The sequence below is a fragment of the Cyprinus carpio genome, chromosome A21 (assembly GCF_018340385.1).
Source record: "Cyprinus carpio isolate SPL01 chromosome A21, ASM1834038v1, whole genome shotgun sequence".
Taxonomy (NCBI): Eukaryota; Metazoa; Chordata; class Actinopteri; order Cypriniformes; family Cyprinidae; genus Cyprinus; species Cyprinus carpio.
In genome coordinates, this window is record NC_056592.1 from 10900001 (window position 1) to 10921270 (window position 21270).

Consider the following 21270-nt stretch of genomic DNA (forward strand, 5'->3'; position numbering starts at 1 on the left):
TAGTAAAATTATTAAAATCCATAGCTGCTAGGCAACATAAATAAAAGCCCAAAATGTAGAAATTTACATTATTTATTTACTTAAGAACAATCAAATAGTACAAGACAAAAAAAAAAAAAAAATGACAAACCATTTTGTTATACATTTCCTTTTCCACTATCTTCATACAAGAAAGAATTGACCTTGTAAATGATTCATTAAAACGTGTAGACATCATAGCTTTCCATCTCCCCTCACTTAAATGACATAGTTAAATCACTATGACAGTTGCCAAACTGAGATAACAAACTGAGATAAGAGCTACAAAATGACCAGATCCTGCAATGAGCTATATAGGAGACAGTTGCCAAACTGAGATAAGAGCTACAAAATGACCAGATCCTGCAATGAGCTATATAGGAGACATCTTGAACATATATATCATAAAATATGATAAAAAAAACCAATACAGGAGACCTATATGGCCTGTATATGCACATATATGCACCTCAATCTTGCCTATATGTGGTATATACGCATATATGCAGCATATATATTATCATATATGTGCATATACGCTCTATATATGCAGCATATATGTGCATATAAACTGCATATAGGTTTCATATATGGGCATATATATTATCATATATGTGCATATATGCTGAATATATGCAGCATATATGTGCATATAAACTGCATGTAGGTTTCATATATGCGCATATATCCTCATATAGGTTCTTTCCATGTGGGAAATGCACTTGTATGTGTCTTGATTGTTATTTCCTAAGTTTTTCTTGGGATGTCTTTCAGTGTCTATTGATGCAGACAAACATCAAGGGTTGACTTGGCTGGAGTAGGGACTAGCTCAGGCAGTCCTGACTGCAGAAGACTCTACAGCCTCTGCACAATACCTGCTAGCACTATCTATCAACCCATATCCATGAAATTCTCTTTTTTTTCTCCCACATTTCTCATTAAGGAGAGGATCAGAACACCAAGTGAAACTTTGTTGAATAGTTTTCTTGAATGGTGACAATCAGTGTGTTCATTACACGGTTTACTGACTAATGCTTTCAGAGGGCAACATATCATCTTGCATGGAGACCTCAGCAAAATTCAGATATTACTTAAAAATGTCAGGAACGTAAGCTGTTTATTGACACAATGAAACATTTGAAAACATGCATTTTTCACCTAGAAAATTACAAAGATTCTACTTTAAAGGCAGTAACTTATTCTTAGAGCCACAAAGTCGAAAAATATTGCCTCTCAGAGCCTGAACACTCAGCCCATAAATGGCTGGATTCAGAATAGGAGGAAATATCAAGAAATAAAGTGACATAAATATTTGTGTTTCAAATGGGAGATAACTTGTGTCAAAGCGACTTTGTACAATTTCAAAAAAACATCCCACACTATAGTTCAGTATTGCAAATAAGTGTGGAGTGCAGGTCTTCAGTGCTTTTATTTTAGAGTCTTTAGTGGCAGTAAAGCATATTTTAAGAATATGTACATATGAATAGAAAGTCATCACTAGCTGAGGAATAGAGTAAGCAACAACAGAAAGCAATCCAATAGCACTCACAACATTTGTGTCATCACAGGACAGTTTGACAAGAGAATAGTTGGAGCAGTAGACTCGCCCTATAATGTTTCTACAGTGTGTCAAGTGCAGAGTCAAAATAAAAAATAATGCGAATGCCACTAAAGGATAACCCCATGAGAAGGCTATTAATTTATAGACTTTTGTGATCGTCATAATAGTGTGATACTGCAGCGGATAGCAGATGGCCACATAGCGATCATAGCACATCACTGACAAAATGGTGAACTCTATGATAGTATATGTGTGCAGGAAGTAAGTTTGAGCCTGACAGCATGCCAAAGATACCTCATGAGGAGGAGACATTAAAGTAGCTAACAAGGGGGGAAGCAAAGCAGTGCTGCCATAGATGCCATTTACAGCCAAGTTACATAGAAATATGTGCATAGGTTTATGTAGCACTTTGTTGCTAATTACGACAATGATCACAGTGATGTTTGCAAAGAGTACGAGCATGTATATCATGAAAAAGATGACAAAGTACAGGTATTTAAGGTCCTCCATTCTGTAAAAGGCTTCCAGTATTATCAATGACACAACTGATGAGTTTTTCATCTTCTTTATAATGTTTAACACACTGTAAACTCAAAATATTTAGATTAACATGTTCCTTTTTTAGATTCAGTCTCCATTGTCTCTAGGTGCTGCAGTTATCCAGTCCATGTGTAAAGATACCTACAAACAGTAGTCCAGATAGTTCAAATCAAATGACCAACACAAATGGATGACGCATCATGAGTCTTACTTTACTGTGCATTCATGCTGTTTATATAGAGCATTGTGTATAACTTTGAATGTCTGTCTTGGGATTTCAGATCACATGATGATGATGCACTGTGTATGTAGTATTCTTCTGTGTATTCTTCTTGAATGTGAAATCTTAATTCATTCTACATTTATTGAACCTTTAAAACCTGACATGAAATAATAGTAGGGATGCCCCCTAATAGTCAACTAACCATTAGTCGACGAGAAGAGGCTTGGTCGACCAAAATGTTATTAGTGGCTTAGTCACAGGAAAAAAAAAAATTCCACACAAAGTGGCGAAATCACGCAGCCCATGGCAGACAAATCGTTAACGGCTGATCTATGTGGTAATACAGTACATCGGGCAGGAAATCCATACACTCACCTAACATTAATTGACCTCAATGGCTTATCATCTGAAAAATGGCTTATCATCTGATATATGTTTGTAGTAGCAACTTTATATTGCAACTCAATTTAATGTTAGCCTAGAAAAAAGTGCACTGTTCACGTGTTTGTGCGGAGTGTGGAAGAAGAACAGTTGTGGTAGGGCTACTGCATGACAGATGGAGGCACTGCTGTGATAATTTGCTCTTGAAATACTTCGTCATTTTTGGTCATACAGATAAGAGTAATGGGTCTTTTGTATCTGTAAAGACGTTTATTCGTGTGCACTCAGAATAGCAACGAAATGTTTTGTAAAATAATTAAAGCAAACATGATGCGCTTTCTGCCGTCTCAGCCTATGAACTTGAGAGCGTCATTTCCAAACTCTGTGTATGCTTGCCTTATTACAAACATTAAAAATATATCTATAGAGAGTGAAATGTTTAAATGAACCAATTCAAATAGAAAACAAATATTCTTAGATTATGTAATCCGTATGAAACTTGCATACAAGTGCATACTGCGGAGATGACGAGTGAGTGGCGTCAACTTCATCTCTTTAACCGAAAACAGAAAGCACTAGGCGATTATGCACTGAACAAAAACGTTAATGCAGTGTACTTGCTGTTTTTCCCAACACATTCATAATTTGTATATTTGCCGGTGATTTTTCAGCAGAGTTTTGATCAGGTTAATAATTTAGAAGCCTTAGAATTTTGCATATTATGGGGCAGCTGTGGCCTAATGGTTAGAGAGTTGGACTTGTAACAAGAATGCAGCATTTATAAGTCTCGGTGTTGGCAGGAGTTGTAGGTGGGAGGGAGTGAATGAACAGCGCTCTCTTTCACACCCTCAATACCCATGGCTGAAGTGCCCTTGAGCAAGGCACTGAACCCCTAGTTGCTCCCTGGGCGCTGGATATAGCTGCCCACTGCTCCGTGTGTGCACTTGAATTGTGTTCACTTCTCACTGCTGCGTGTGTGCACTTGGATGGGTTAAATGCAGAGCACCAATTCCGAGTATGCTGCTCCGGGTGTCTGTTCACGTCTCACTGCTGTGTGTGTGCACTTGGATGGGTTAAATGCAGAGCACCAATTCCGAGTATGGGTTACCAAACTTGGCAAATGTCACGACTTTCACTTTTTCACTTTCAAACTGAGCTTCGGACTGCTTACCTGTGCTCCATGTGTCTCTCCTGCAATTCTCAAATCCTGTGCTCCTTCGTTGTCTCCTGTGTTCCCTGATAATCTCCTTGGATCCTCTTACCTGTGTGTGCTCCTGTCTGGATACTTACTGATCACAAAGAGTAAGTAATCACATAGCACTCTATCCTCTGCTATGCGTCCTTGATCTCTCCACTATCTACAAGGACAGTATCCCAGTCATATCTCCAGTGTTGGGAAGGTTACTTTGGAAATTTAATAGGTTACAGATTACAAGTTACCCTATTTAAAATGTAATAGTAGTGTAACTTTTTCAATTACTTTATAAAAGTAATGTAACTGATTACTTTTGATTACTTTTTCTAAATTTCTAATGAATGTTTATTTGCAACTGTTAATCATTTTCAAACATTTAAACCATGCAGGGTTAACCTCACAGTAGTGCTCAACACTGTCAGACTTTCAGAATCCTTCATCACTTGAATTAAGATGATCAAATTTGAACACATCCACCACAAAATCAGACTTTAATACTGGCTTTTACATTGAGATTGATCTGAAGTTCAATGCAGATTACTGTTTACTGTTTACAGTTTACTGATACTGTTTTTGAAGCCAAATATTTGCATAATTACAGGAAACACTGCATCTAACAATGGTTTGGGGGAAAAAATAGTTTATTAAAAAATAATAATAAATAAAAGCATATACATCAACTCCAATACGGTTATCTAATAATCATGTGTCCTATTCTGTGTACTAAACTTAAACATTGGTGTCTTTTTAAAACATTGCTTTCTCTTTGTATATGATATGACGATAGTTTTCTCAAAATAAGTAAAATGCTCATTATGTGTTCATGTACTCATATATTGAGGCGGCAGAGGCTGAAAACACTGCTAGCATCAGTAAGCCTATGTGTAGTAAATGAAACCGCATGTCTGTGCCATTAATTTCCATGAGGGGCAGACTGGGGGAAAAAAAATAGGCCGGGAAATCTCACACTCATACACACACAACACATTCTGAAACATGGACAACCCTATTTTTTGTATGGACTTCACATAAAAAATGTTTTAATCCTCAGGTTGGGGACATGCAAAATAATTAAAAGTTCTCTCCTGAACTGTACCTTCACGTCCAATTTTCTTTTCAGTCTCTTTATTTTGCCCTGATATCTATGTCTCTCATGACATTAATACTCAAGATTTAACAAAACTATACTTTCTAAATTGCCTACATGTCAAAATTAGTACATCACTACAATATCTTTATAGAAAAATCCTAATACTGAACATGAGAAATGTTTTTACCTTATAAAAAAAAAACATGCTTTTACCATGTTTTGTAACCAAGTACAGTAACCATGTTTTTTTTTATTTTTTTTTTTTTTTTAAAGTCGGCAAATTAATTTCCATTTTATTTATTTTTACTACAAATTCCATGGTTAGTGTAGTAGCAAAAACCATTGTTAATCTGTGGTAACCATGCCATACATTAATTTTCATAAGGGTTGTGTTGTTGTCTGCCCTAGCTCCCCCTAAACCTATTATAAAATATGATTATTTGCTGCTAAATTACTACTGTAACATTACAATAGATAATAATGATATCCTTTATACAGTATTTTGAGTGATGGTGAGCAATGGGCTGCTGCTGCTTAACTAAGTAAACAAAGACTAGCATAGGCCTTGCCTCGAACCCGTCCCAAAGGTCGCGTATGAGGCAAGCACGTGCTGGTCCAAATGGACAACACAGCAACCGTTGCGTACATCAACCGACAAGGTGGTCTGCGCTCCCGTTGCATGTCACAACTCGCCCGCCACCCCCTCCTTTGGAGTCGGAAGGTTCTGAGGTTTCCCCCAGTGAGCCTTCTCGCACAGACACTGTGCAAAGTCCGGGAGGACGAGGAGCAAGTCTTGCTAGTGGCGCCGTATTGGCCCACTCGGACCTGGTTCCCCAAACAAGTGCTCCTCGCGACAGCCCCTCCTTGGCCGATTCCTCTGAGGAAGGATCTACTGACTCAGAGACGGGGCACCGTTTGGCACCCGCATTCAGACCTTTGGAAACTCCATGTCTGGTCCCTGGACGGGACACGGAGGTTCTAGGTGACCTACCCCAGGAGGTAGTGAACACCATAACTTCGGCAAGAGCACTGTCTACGAGACACGCTTATGCCTTGAAGTGGAACCTTTGTGGTCGTGCTTTCCTCTCCCCACAAACTCAAAGACCAAATTGCCACAATTTCTTCGTACCATCACCCCTTCAGCAAGTGCTGGAGCGAAGGATGTCTCCCTCCACCCTCAAAGTCCAGGTTGCCACTATTGCTGCATACCATGACCCTGTGAATGGGAAGTCTTTAGGTAAATATGACCTCGTCATCAGGTTCCTTAGAGGGGCCAGGGGGTTAAATCCTTCCTGGCACCCTCTATACCCACTTGGGACCTGACTCTGGTGCTGAAATCCCTACAGCAGGGCCCATACGAGCCTTTGCATTCAGTCGAGCCAAAGTTTTCTTTCATTGAAAACTCTGCTCCTGCTTGCAACTGGCCTCCATCAAGAGGGTAGGGGACCTGCACGCATTTTCGGTCGACGATTCGTGCCAAGAGTTTGGGCCGGCTGACTTTCAGGTAACACTGAGGCCCCGGCCTGGCTACGTGCCCAAGGTTCCCACTACACCCTTCAAAGACCAAGTGGTGAACCTGCAAGTGCTGCCCCTGGAGGAAGCAGACCCAGCCCTGGCTTTGCTCTGTCCCATCCAAGCATTGAGATGCTATGTAGACCGGACACAAAGAGGCCCCGGCTAGTGTCGGCTTGCTAAAAATGCTCCAGAGTGTCCGTACTGTAGACCCTGTTGAGATCATCCATCAACCTAGGCAGCTGGACGTGGCAGAACGTCCGGTGCCAGGCCTTCATGATGAATCCGTGAGAACCATGGAAGGCTGGGTTCCATATTGAGACCCTAAGCGGTACTCGTATTGTGTATAGTCCACGGTATAGCCTTAGAGCCCGTGTTTCCCCGGCAGACTTCTGCCTTTCCAAGAGGGTTTGAATCACCTCAAATTTCTCCATATACACCTAAACAGATGCTATATGTGTATTTGCTCCCGAGACCTCCTTCGGGAAGGATGGGGCTTCCGCAGCATCCCTGTTCCAAGCGGAACGGGTCAATTTTCCCAGTGTTATCCAATCTCACCAAGTGAGGTAGTGCTTTGACAATGGTGAGTGGAACTACTTGTTCGGAGCCCCGGCCTACACCTAATAGGGGCGCAGGCGGCTCGGACAGGGCACTGGAAGGGGCAGCACCCATGGCGCTTTGGTAGGGATCCCATTTTCGTCGGTCACCGACGTGGCGTCGAGAGTGACCGACTGAAAGGGAACATCTCGGTTACATATGGTAACCCTCGTTCCCTGAAGGAGGGAACGGAGACGCCACGTCCCGTCGCCATGGTTGCTGTACCACAGCTGAGCTGCCGGGTCTCCGGCTCGGCTCCTCAGCGAAAACATGGTATGCATTGCACCTGCTGCCTTATTATACTCACGCTGTGATCAGCGGCAGCTGGATGCAATAATTGCATACCAATGTGCATTGGCTCATTTAGTTTACACTCGAAGTAGATTGGTCTATCGAAGCGATATCCCATTTTCGTCAGTCACCGACGTGGCGTCTCCGTTCCCTCCTTCAGGGAACGAGGGTTACCATACGTAACCGAGACGTTACAGATGAAACTGACCTGCACTTGAAACCCTGACCAGTAGTTGTGCTTCTCTGCTCCAGGTGTGCGCTTCCATAGTCCACTCAGTTGTCTCTCTTGCATCGATTACTCTGAGTCTGATCCAAACCGTTTGGTGGAGGCGAGAAGCTAAAGTCATGACTAACCGCTTCATGATTTATTAGAGATTTAATTATCGAATGGCAGACTCGGAAATAATCGCTTTAGTACATTCGGCATGCAATTATACAATAATAATATTAAAATAGCGGGCCAAATTGTCTGCCAGGCCACCGGGAATTGTCCCGGTTCTACCGATGGCCAGTCCGTGCCTGAACAGACAAGCAGAACGTACACGATTCATATATTGTCTTTTTGCGGCTTAATATTCACAGACACTAGTCCATATCACGTTTTGATTCAATTGTACTGACCTACTTTTGATTCGTCCAAAATGTGGCATATATCAATTAAATCTGTCTATAAGAATTCCGTTTTTATGACTGGATTCTACGAACCAGTCTGTGTTTTCCGCATCACAGAAATTATAGGGCTGTATGTCTCAGTGCAATTTGGGAAAGAAATCAATTAAATCTGTATGTGGATGTGTGTAAATATTCAAATGTTATCCCCTTTGTAATCGTTAAAATTTTCATAAGTAACTGTAATTGAATTATACATTTTTTCTTAGTAACTGTAACTGATTACTGTTACATTTATTTTGTAATTAAATTACGTAACGCCGTTACATGTAACTAGTTAATCCCCAACACTGCATATCTCAATATCATCTATTATCTGCTTCCTGTCTTGCTGTTAATAAATCTTTGAACTGAACTCTGCTATCCTGAGTCCTTCTGTTACAGAAGACCAGACCTTTAAAGAACAACAGCACAAGGACCTTGAATCCATTCCAAAAGCTTGTGGGCTTAAATGAGCAATGAGTTTCTCCACATCCGCATCACCATCCACCACTTCTCCTTCACCTCCTTCAGTCCTGTGACCAGTCCAGTGCTTTACTCTGGCTTGGTGGAGGATTGCAATGGATTCTTCTTGCAATGATCGTTGGCCCTGGAGATGCAGCCGCATCGGCGTACCACAGAATGGGCAAAAATCACTTTCATAATTTAATTGTTGACCAGGTGAGCGCTTCAATTGGCCCAAACCATTTGGGATCAAGCAGAACCAGTTACTCAGTCCCTGGAGAGTTTTGTGAGCATCTTCTGTGAGGTTTTTGGCTGACCAGCTGGATATAAGTTTAAAACTCTCACAGCTGCCAGTGGGTCAATCTCTGATTATGCTCTGAAGTTTAAAACTCTCACAGCTGCCAGTGGCTGGAATGAGTGCTCACTCACAACAACCTATCGACAAGGACTGAATACTGGATTGTGGCTACATTTCACTACTTACAGTGACAACGTCAGTCTCAAGAAATTAATTCAGCTGTCCATTCAAGTTTCCCATCGTGTCCAACAATACATGGAGGAAATGCAGGGCCAATCCACCTCCTCTCTTCTCTGCCCTCCAGAGTATGCTTCTGCTCCAGGAGCAGATATAGAATCATTCATTTAGGAATCACCCGTTTACCATATACTGAGCAGCAGAGGTGGCTGACCCAGGGTCTATGCTTATACTGTGGTGTTGGAGGTCATCAATTCATGTTCCATTCATCCTCCACATTCTGCGGTAAGTTTTCTCCACGATCCATCAGTTGAATTCCAGTTGTTAACTACTATTGTGAACCTTACTGTCCCTGGTATATCTGTATCTGTTGCAGCCCTCATCGTCTCTGGGTCAGCCAAAAACTTAATCTCCGGTAACTTCTGCCACAAACTTAAGCTCTAGAAGAGGCTCCAGTGATTGGCAAATGCCTCAGTAGATGGAATGCCCAAATCAGTGTGGGTCCCATTCAGATGCGGGTCAGAATCTATCATGAAGAATCCAACTCCTTACTGGTTCTGGAGCAGTCTACCAACATACCATCATGTTATGCCCCCTTTAGCAATGTATTTTGTCCCAAGAGAGTGACTCAATTGCTTCCACATCAGCCATGGGACTGGGTGATTGATCTCATACCAGGTGAGCCAGTGCCCCGTGGCAAAATTTATCCACTCTCCATTCCTGAACAGAAGGTCATGAAGGAATACATAGAGGAGGCTTTACAGCAAGGTTACATCTGTCTGATTCAAGTCCCTTGCTGATTCAAGCTTCTTTTTTTGTGGCAAAAATGACGGAGGCTTATGGCCTTGTACAGTCTATCGAGCTCTCAACAAATAACTGTGAAGTTCCACAACCCATTTCTCCTCATCTCTGCTTCTCTGGAACAACTCAGTGGTGCTGCTGCCTTCACCAAGCTGGACCTCTGCAGTGCATACAACCTCATCCGGATACACAAGAGGGATGACTGGAAGACCGCGTTTGTGATCCCTACTGGCCACTATGAATATTGGGTTATGCCGTATGGCCTGGTCAATGCCACCTCAGTATTACAAGACTTCAAGCATGAGGTGCTCCGGGATTTCCTCTACAAGTTCATGTTGGTTTACATTGATGACATCTTTGTGTATTCCCAGTTGGTCCTCAGTAAAATTCCTTGGTTATCACATCAGCAAAAACATCATCAAAAACGATCCTTTTCCTTAAAGTCGAAAGTGTTCCTTCCTTTGGTCCTCAGTAAAATTCCTTGGTTATCATATCAGCAAAAACGGTATCCGGATGGAAGAGGGGCAGGTTGACACCATTCATAACTGGCCCACTCCCACAGTTATAAAATAATCCCAACCCTTCCTGGGTTTTACCAACTTCTATCATCGCTTCATCAAAGACTTCAGCTTCATAGTCCATCTACTCACCAGCCTTTTTAAAGGTTGGCCCAAGTCTCTGTCCTGGTGACAAGCTGCCACTCAAGCCTTTGAGAAGCTCAAGGAGATGTTTACCACTGCACCACTCCTTGCACATCCCGATCTCACCAAGCCATTTGTCGTGAAGGTGGATGCCTTTACCAGTGGGGTGGGAGCAGTGCTGTCTCAGCAGCATTGGGACCCTGCTACACTTCTTTTCCAGAAAGCTCTCCCTGGCAGAGATGAATTATGACATTGGTGACAGGGAGTTACTTACCATCAAGCTCGCCTTAGTGGAATGGATGGATTGGTGGGAGGGATCACAACACCCCTTCATGGTGCTAACAGATCATAAGAATCTTCAATATCTCCAGGAGACTAAACGACAAGCCAGATGGGCCCTTTTCTTCATGCGTTTCAATTTCATTATCTCCCATCAACCAGGCTGCAAGAACAGCTGATGCACTCTCCCGTCTCTGTGCTCCAGAGGAAAATTCCTCAACTCCTGAAACCATCATTCATCAAAAGCTCATTATCAGTCCGATCCAATGGTTCCTAGACGAAGAACTCTCAACAGCCAATGCCTCCAATCTGCCTCCACCACGGTGTCTTCCCGATCTGTTATATGTACCCAAGAATCAATGCACAGCCATCATACTCTCTGGGTCATACTCACATACTGGGCCTCTTCTCTGGGAAATAACTAATCAATGTCCAATCTAAAAGAGACAAAACCTAAAGATCGCATCTGGTGATCAAACATGGCTCAAGAGGTGAGAAGGTTCGTACACGGATGTAAGGAATGTGCTATCTCAAAGAGGCCTTACCATCTACCATCTAGCAACTTCACCCGCTGCCCGTTTCTCAACACTCCTGGTAACAGACCTGCTTCCATACTCTGGTAATACCTGCATACTAGTCATCATTGATTGTTTCTCTAAATCCTGTCATCTGATTCCCCTCAGGAACTTACCCACTGCCATGGAGACTGCAGAACTCCTATTCTAGCATGTGTTACGATACTTTGGTATCCCAGAGGAAATCATGTCAGATAGCGGTCTACAATTTATCTCACGAGTGTGGAAGGCATTCTACACCCTCCTAGATGTGACCGTGAGTCTCTTGTCTGGTTATCATCCGCAGTCTAATCGGCAGATGGAGAGAAAGATCCAGGAAGATGGGAGATTCCTGTGAGCCTTCTGCCATGGCCACCAGAACTCCTGGAACCAGTTCCTCGGCTGGGCCGAGTACGCACAGAACTCTCTTCGTTCAGCTACTACAGGGTTGACCCCCTTCCAGTGCGTAGTCAGCTACCAACCTCCCATGTTCCTGTGGTCCGGGGAGCCTTTGGACATACCATCTGTCGACCATTGGTTCCGGGAGAGTGAGAGAGTCTGGGATGTTGCCCATCACCACCTTTAAAGGGCAATGACAGAGGACCAAGATCGATGCCTGGTGGACTAACACACCTCTTTATCAACCTGGGCAGAAGGTCTGGTTATTCACTTGGGACATCAGGATGTGTGTGTCATGTAAGAAGCTATGTCCAAGATACATTGGTCCCTTCCCCATTGTCCGGCAGATCCAGTCACCTATCAACTCTAATTACCATCTGAGGGGGGCAGTACTGTTACTTAAGTGTCAGGCACCCTCACCTCTCAGTCAGAATGTGCACCATCTCCTGAGTACTAATCACCCGCATCTGATCTGGATTGATCAAACCTGTGCTCCATGTGTCTCTCCTGCGATTCTCCAAGCCTGTGCTCCTTTTTTGTGTACTCCTACCTGGATACTTACCGATCACAAAGAGGTGTGTGCTATATCCTCTGCTCCACGTCCATGAGCTCTCCACCATCTGCAGGGACAGTATCCCAGTCATATCTCAGTATAGTCTATTATCTGCTCCTATCTTACTGTTAATAAACTGTTTGAACTGACCTCTACTATCCTGAGTCCTTCTGTTACAATAATGTACCACTAACTTTGCTGTTGTGTTTTGAGTTAATAACTAAAAAGAGTAGAAAGTGTTCTGTATTTGCACACTCTAGTGTTGAATGTGATAACTGCAATCACATAGAAAGGTAATAGAAAGGGACACATACAGAAAATGTGTAAAACAAAACCAAATGAGAAGAGAAGGATGTTTGCAAAAAGAAATGAAAAGATAAATTAACTGGATGAACCTGACTCAGACAACTGAGTTCAGAAAACTAAAGTTCTTACTATAACCAGGAAGTATGACCATATTAGCCTGGTTCTGTCAACACTGCACTGGCTCGCTATTAAACATCGTTGCTTATTACGTGTATTGTATTAATAAACAAAAACAGCATAAACAAAACTTTCATAAATACACAGTCCTCCAGTCCTTTAGTCCTCCGCGTCCGCTGCATTCTCAAAACTTTTATAACTAAACAATAACTAAAAAGAAAGAATTCTGCTTTTGCGCACTCTAGTGTTGAATGTGATAATTGCTATTGCGCAGTAAAGACGTGTTCAAGCTTAGCTCCAATCTGAGTGCCTGTCTTATGTTATGTAAATGCACAAACATAACACTTGCAGTCCATTTTTTAAAGTTGGCTTTAAATGAAAATTCATCCTTTTTTGAATGCATGTTATAGATCTAACTATGAATTATTTTCTTTCTTTTTTGCAATAATTGTTTAAGCCTTTAAGAGTTGATCTTTATTGTCACATGTAATATCATTCTTTTTTAGCTAAAAGGTGAAATGTTGTTTTGATTGCATCAGTGTTTGCATGCATTGTTTGCATAGTATTAGTCAGCCCTCTTTGGGGAGGTCATTATGGCCTTATAGTGTGATTTTGTCCTCGTGACACTGTCCATTGGGGTCAGTTTGTAGACCTTGTACTTCAGATTCATCAGTGAATTCTTTAAATTGCCCCCCTGGGAATTTGTGTTTTGAGAAATAATGACCCCTTATTAACATGTTTATCTAGTTTCAAATTTGTCTTTGTTTTCTCAAAGGCACAGTGATTAAACATGACCCAAGATGTTTATGATGAAAATGTTGCTGGTCATTTTAATCTTTAATCTTTTAATCTTTAAAAAAAGATTGAAAACCTGTTTAGCAGTGTAATATCAGCTACATCTTTAATAATATTTAATACTGCCATTTTTTTTCCAGCTATTCTGATTATATTCATTGAAGATTGCAGGAATAGGCATGAACCTACAGTTATCCTATTGTTAATATGATTAACAATTTCAAAGTCCTGCATATTAAATTATTATTAAATCTCAAACATTTATAGGATTACATATATTATTGACTTTATAACACAATTTGACCGGGCAAAAGGAAATCTGAAACTGCATCAAAGAACTTGATGGTTGACTTTAGTTTAAAGCTCTTTGATGATTATGAGAATTAGTAGCTTCTTCCGTTCTCAAAGGTTTATTAAGCCTACAGTTTGAAAAAAATATCACAGCAATGATCTTGTAATATGGTAATTATATATAATGAACTGTATTATATGTCGCTACCATATGCTCTGTCTGAGACCATCTGTTCTTATTCAGCTGGATTAATGACCTCATTCATACCAGCAAGGCCAGTGACTGCAAATGTGTGATGAAATTGATAGTAAAAGAATGGATCTGTAAAATTAATGTGGATAACAGCTTAGATAATGTGGTCTTAGATTAACTGAATGGGAGTTCATTTTTATATTTGAGTTTTTTTTAGAGTACTTTGGAGACACATTAAGGCTTTTTAATAGAACTCTCCATGCCATATAGAATCTCCAGTAGGTTGGTTTCTAAGAGGAAATCAGAGAAGAAAACTATGGTTTCTGAAAGGAAATGTAATGAGAAAGTAAAGAAATATATATTTCTCTTTAAACCAGCATTGGTCATAGACAGTCAGAAATGGGCAGTTGTGGCCTAATGGTTAGTCTGACTTATAACCCAAAGGTTGTGAGTTTGATTCTCAGTACCCACTGTAACTGTAGATCGGGGCAGTGAATGAACAATACACTTTTCCACCTTCAGTACCCATGACTGAGGTGCCCTTGGGCCGAACTGCTAGTCACTGAACCCCCAATTTCTCCAAATGGCTTCTCACTGCTTTGAAAACTATGGTGTGTGTGTTCACTAATCACTGCTGTGTGTGTGTGCTCTTGGATGCGCTAAAAGGAATAGTTCACCCAAAAATGGAAATCCTGTCATTAATTACTCACCCTCATGTCGTTCCAAACCTGCAAGACATTCGTTCATCTTCGGAACACAAATTAAGATATTTTTGATGAGATCTGAGAGCTTTCTGACCCTCCATAGACAGCAAGGTAACTACCACAGTCTAGGCCCAGAATAGTAGTAAGGGCATCATTAATATAGTCCATGTGACATCAGTGGTTCAACCGTAATATTATGAAGCTATGATAATACTTTTTGTGCACAAAAAATAAAAAATGACTTTATTTAACAATTCTTCTCTCCCGAATTACCATCTACCGCCATTATGGAGAGTACCACAATGTATGCAAGTGATTTCCTCTGCTTGTAAACAAGGCACAGCGAATGCTTGTTCTATATTAGCAGCATCATGTGCATGAGTCGTGTTAATCTTGATAATGGCGGTAGATGGTAACTCGCGGGAGAAGAATTGTTGGGTTTGGAATGACATGAGGGTGAGTTATTAATGAAATAATTTCTTGGGTGAACTATCCCTTTAAATGCATCGGACAAATTACGAGAATGGGTTATATTTTTCCTACACATCACATCGTTGTCATATTGTGGCCTGCCTGTCATCACTATGAAATGCACTGTGATCTGTCCATGGCTCTCACAGCTGGGACCAGTCAGAGACATTATGTCCCAAGGTGGTCAATTATCAAACCCATGATAAATAACCACCTCTTCTCCTCATTACCCTCTCAGGCAATCCAAATCAATACCAAACAAAAACTAACTAATTCACACAAACAAACACGCGGTAATGTTTGTGAAAGGGTCCATCTTTACAAAGTGTGTATTGCATATCTGTCAGCTAACGAAAAATCATTTGAGTAACTCTATAGTTATAGATCAAAGACTATTTGATAAATGTGCTCAGATGAATGTAAGCCTACTTACATTTACATCTACATAAAGTAATTTCACTTATCTATTACATCTAAAGTCCTTGAAGGGCAAACCTTGTCACCCTGATGTGTTTTCACTTCTTTCAGACAAACAGATTAAGGAACAGCTTCAATTTACAGGCCACAAAGGCTAGTATATTGCTATTGGTACTGGTACTCTGCTCTGGTGACTGGGAATGAGACGGCCCAAACCTTGTACCAGTATGACTGAAAAAGATGGTGAGTTATGTGGGTTGAGCTAAGCAGATAGAGCAAACTGACTTATAAAAGGAACTTGTCTTAAAATATCTGGGTTTTCTGATACATCAGGGGAATTGATTAAAATGTTCCATTAACCACAATGATTTAAAAGTGACAAACCTGACTTTAAAACAATATTAATCAGCTAGACAGATAATTAACAACATTAATATGTTTAGTATATGGCTACCAGTGACAAGCATTGTTTATTTTGAGTACTATATCCTTCTAAAAATATACGGCCAATACAGTAAAAAAAAAAGATTGTTGCATCAGTTAAAGCAGATGTTTATCACATTCCTCCAAAATCTTGTTCACTAAGGTCAGTCATGTAACTCATAATAACTGTTTTGATTAACATACATGCTATGATCCCCAGGTGCTTCACAGTTGCTCATCCCTAACACTAAACCATATGGTATAAGGACTAAATGATAGACGTACACTTTGTTTTATTTCAAAAATAATAGTCAGATGCAAACATGTAAATCCAATCAGATCCATGGGGTTCCTGCATTTAATACCATTTTATGATAGACGTACACTTTGTTTTACCTCAAAAATAATAGTCAGATGCAAACATGGAAGATGACAACTGTTGCAAGGCAGTGGTAATGATTAATGGTGGTAATGCTTATTGTAAAATTTGTGTGCTTGATCTTCCAACTAAAAACCATCAGTGCTGTATTTTTTTTTCTTAACATCTTTGCAATTTTGCACAATAAAATCTGTGAAGATTTAACACTGGGACTAATTTAAATTTGTAGAATAAAATAAACAGATAATGGATAATAAGAGCTGTTTTTCTACTTTTATATAATCAAAAGGCTCTAAATATACAAATCTAAATATTTATAGACATATACATGTGCATCTCAATAAATTAGAATGTCGTGGAAAAGTTTATTTCAGTAATTCAACTCAAATTGTGAAATTCGTGTAATAAATGCACACAGACTGAAGTAGTTTAAGTCTTTGGTTCTTTTAATTGTGATGATTTTGGCTCACATTTAACAAAAACCCACCAATTCACTATAGAATATGGTGACATGCCAATCAGCTAATCAACTCACATGAAAACACATGAAAAGGTTTTCTGAGCCTCCAAAATGGTCTCTCAGGTTGGTTCACTAGGCTACACAATCATGGGGAAGACTGCTGATTGTCAAGCAAAATCAATTCAAGAATTTGAGTGAACGTCACAAGGAATGGACTGAGGCTGGGGTCAAGGCATCAAGAGCCACCAAACACAGACGTGTCAAGGAATTTGGCTAAAGTTGTCGTATTCCTCTTGTTAACCTGTTAACTGTCACCCCGTCCCGAATACGGGACGCCTACGTTTACTTCACTAAATCCTTATCTAATCATGACAAACTATATATCGTTGGAAAAGGTATATGACTCCTAAATAGATATTTTACCAATGTTTTTTGTTAGAAATTATGTAGGAAAAGTAATAGATTAATTTATGACAAGAGTGCACCCTCAAAAATCTAAATCATAACAGGAGTTCTGACCTTGTCAAAAAAAAGTCTTCTTCGTTGCCTTTTTCTCAATCACACTTTAGAAATAATCAGAAATGATATATCAACTGAAAACTTAAAATCTCAAAATCTCATCCTTTAAAACCCATTTTAAAATCAGACATTTCATTACCACGAAAATGGTACATCAATATCATGTTATAAAATGTTTTTGTTCATGAATTATAAAAATTTTAGTTTGGAAAGTGCAGATATTAAACATTAATAAATACAAAGAACAGATATGCGTTATTTAAACCACTCCTGAGTTACGGGTGTCATGATACGTGATAAATGAGTCACCTATTGCCACCCCTGAAGTCTAAATGTAATGTTGGGGTTACGGGGCAGGGCTAAGGCAGATAAAACCAACATGGCTAAAACCTAGAACGTGTCTCGGGTCTTCTCCATACATCACAACGAAACATGGTGTCAGAAGTAAAGTTCTGAAGAAAATAAAGCAACGGAAAGTGTAACGAAGATGGAAGGATTAAAGCCACATGCAGGACTTGATTTATTGCATGGTAATTTGTCAGTAAACTGGCAGAGATTTCGACAAAGATTTGAGCTGTACCTAGACGCAACTGGAACTGGTTTGAAGAAGATGATGATAAACAAAATCTGTCTAAAATAATGGAGAAATTTGAAGGGTACTGTAACCCGAATGATAAACAAAATCTGTCTAAAATAATGGAGAAATTTGAAGGGTACTGTAACCCGAAGAAGAACATAACCTATGAGAGTTTTTCACGTGTGTGCAAGGGGACATGCCAATTAGCCAATACATTACAGAACTAAGCTAAAGGCAAAATCATGCGAGTTTGGACTGTTGCAGGAATCTCTGATAAGAGATCGAGTTGAGAGAGAGACTTTTAAGAGAAGTTGACATGAGTCTCGAAAAAACTACCCAGCTGTGTATCGCATCAGAAATGACAAAAGCTCAGATGAAGCAAATGCATGATGAAGATAACAACGCATATGCCTCTGCATGTGAAAGCAAGCACGTTGATGCAGTGAAACATAAGCAGACACGCAAAAACGAGTAACGAAATAAATACAAACCGAATGAAAAAGACAAAGCAAGCACTTTTAATTGCAAAAGATGTGGAATGGAGCATGCATCACGCAATTGCCCCGCATATGGCGTGCATGAAAGAAAGTGCATGCGGTTGATGATGATGTCACAGATCAGAGACCTAGTCTGTTCGTTGGTGCAGTGCAAACGCAGACAGGGAGAGATGAATGTTGTCTTGAAACTAGAGCACAAACATGTCAAATTTAAACTTGATACTGGTGCGCAAGCCAATGTAATCCCGTACAGCCTGCTGTGAAGAATTGGAAAAAAGAACATACTCAGACCCACAAATGTGAAACTGTCAACATACAACCGGAGACATAATACCTGTGAAAGGAAAGTGTAACTGGACAGTGAAATATAAAAAGGAAAAACTCATGTACTGGAATTCATTGTGGTAAAATCAGATGCTAAACAAATATTAGGAATTAATGCATGTGAACAAATGGGGCTCATACAGAGAGTGATGGAATTGAGCAAAAGTGACAAGATGGATATCTTCACAGAGTACGCTGATGTGTTTGAGGGCATAGGTTGCCTGGAGGGCAAGCACACGATCCAAATAGATGAAAATGTGATTCCGAGAGTTCATCCACCCAGGAAAATTCCAGTGACCCTGAGAAAAAACCTGAAAATAGAATTGAACAGAATGGAAAAACTGAAAGTAATAAAAAGAATTGAAGAGCCCACACAGTGGGTCAACCCCATAGTGATTGTGGAAAAGTCTAATGGGAAATTAAGAATATGTTTAGACCCCCGAGATCTCAACACAGCGGTAATGAGAGAACACTACCAGTTACCAACGGTAGAAAAAATAACAAGCAGACTCTCAAAAGCCAAATAATTTAAAGTGTTGGATGCAAGTTCAGGTTTTTGGCAACTCAAATTAGATGAAGCCAGCTCAGACCTTTGTACATTCAACACTCCTTTTGGCTGCTTCAGATTCCTCCGACTCCCATTTGGGGTCAACTCAGCTCCAGAAGTTTTCCACAGGACGGTGAAACAACTTTTTGAAGGAATTGAAGGTGTTGAGATATACATTGATGATCTTTTGATCTGGGGAGAAACAAAAGCACAGCATGATTACAGACTGAGACAAGTGCTAGAGAGAGCAAGGGACAAGAACTTCAAGCTGAATAAGGAGAAATGCAAGGATGGTTTGAAACCTGATGAGACCAAATATCACATCTTCGCAAAGGATGGTTTGAAACCTGATGAGACCAAATAGAGGCTGTCAGAAAAATGCCCACTCCAGAATGCAAAAAGGATGTGGAGAGATTTCTAGGCATGGTCACTTACCTTGCAAAGTTCATTCCAAACATGTCACCTTTGCGTGTACTTACCAGAGATGACGTTGCCTGGCAGTGGGAGGCAGAACATCAGCGCGCATTCAACAAATTGAAAATAATGCTCACTGAGGCTCCCTTGCTCAGATATTATGATGTCAGTCTGCCAGTAACACTTTCTGTCGATGCATCTAAAAGTGGACTGGGTGCTGTTTTACTTCAAGAAGACAAGCCAGTGGCTTATGCATCGCGTGCATTGACTGAAACAGAACAGCGTTACGCGCAAATAGAAAAGGAGATGCTGGCGATTGTGTTTGGAGCAGAGCGTTTTCATCAGTATGTTTATGGAAGAGAGGTAGACGTACAATCCGACCACAAACCGCTGGAAGCAATAATGAAAAAGCCATTGAGCAGCGCTCCAGCTAGAATACAGAGACTGTCGATGAGATTACAAAAATATCAAGTGAACGTACAGTACAAGCCAGGTAAGGAGATGTATATACATATGGTAATGTCAAACCTAACTGTGTCAAATGAAAACTAGATGAAACTAGAAACTAGTGTAGCATATCAGACCCGAACCAGACAAATTAAGGCACAGAAAGGCAACAGGATGTCCTGAAATGAGGAGCAAAGAAAAGGATGTGATTCTGACAAAACTCACAGAGACAGTGCTAAATGGATGGCCTGAAATGAAGAGCCAAGCAGCAAAATAATTACAAGGATATTGGAACTTCAAAGAGGAAATCTCAGTTGTGGATGGAGTTTTGTTCAAAGGAGAATGGCTCATAGTTCCAGCATCAATGAGAGCAGATATGCTAAAGCGAATTCATGAAAGTCATCTAGGTATAGAAAGCTGCAGACATAGAGCGAGAGATGTGCTCTTTTTACCTGGAATGTCACAAAGTGTAACGGAGATGGTAAACAACTGTAATGTGTGCAGCACATACCAGAAACACCAAACCAAAGAGCCATTACATCCACACAGTGTTCCTGAAAGACCCTGGCAGAAAATAGGTGTTGACTTGTTTACCTTTGACCAACAGGAGTATCTACTCTTAGTGGATTATCACTCCAAGTTCATTGAAGTCGAGTGGCTGAGAACAGATACAAGAAGCACAACAGTCATCACCCATCTGAAGTCACAATTCGCCAGACATGGAATTCCTGAAACAGTAATTTCAGACAAAGGGCCATAGTTTAGCTCACGTGAATTTCAAGTTTTTGCGAAAGAGTGGGCATTCTTAAACAAAACCCCAAGCCCCCATCAAGCACAGTCGAATGGAATGGGGGAGAGAGGAGTACAGACTGTTAAAAACATGCTAAAGAAGGCAAAGGCTGATGGAAAAGATCCTTACCTGTCTCTGCTGAACCTGAGAAGCACACCCATGGAGGATATTGGAGCATCTCCAGCCCAACTGTTGATGGGTCGAAGACTAAGAACAAGACTTCCGATGACATCAGAGTTGCTGAAGCCTAGCATGGTAACTAACCCAGTACAGCAGGTGTTAGAAAACAGGCAAAAGAAGCAGAAGGAATATTTCGATCAAAGATCCAAACCTCTTCAGAAACTTCAGGTTGGCAACAATGTAAGAATATGGCAAG

General features: G+C 40.5%; 1 protein-coding gene across 1 annotated transcript; it reads right to left on the reverse strand.

Annotated features, from left to right (window-relative positions):
• Positions 1 to 886: 886 nt before the first annotated feature.
• On the reverse strand, positions 887 to 2372 carry LOC122134789 (olfactory receptor 52K1-like). Its single transcript, XM_042711529.1, has one exon. It carries the CDS (start codon positions 2138 to 2140, stop codon positions 1196 to 1198), a length of 945 nt encoding a protein of 314 aa, XP_042567463.1. The 5' UTR covers positions 2141 to 2372; the 3' UTR covers positions 887 to 1195.
• Positions 2373 to 21270: the final 18898 nt, after the last annotated feature.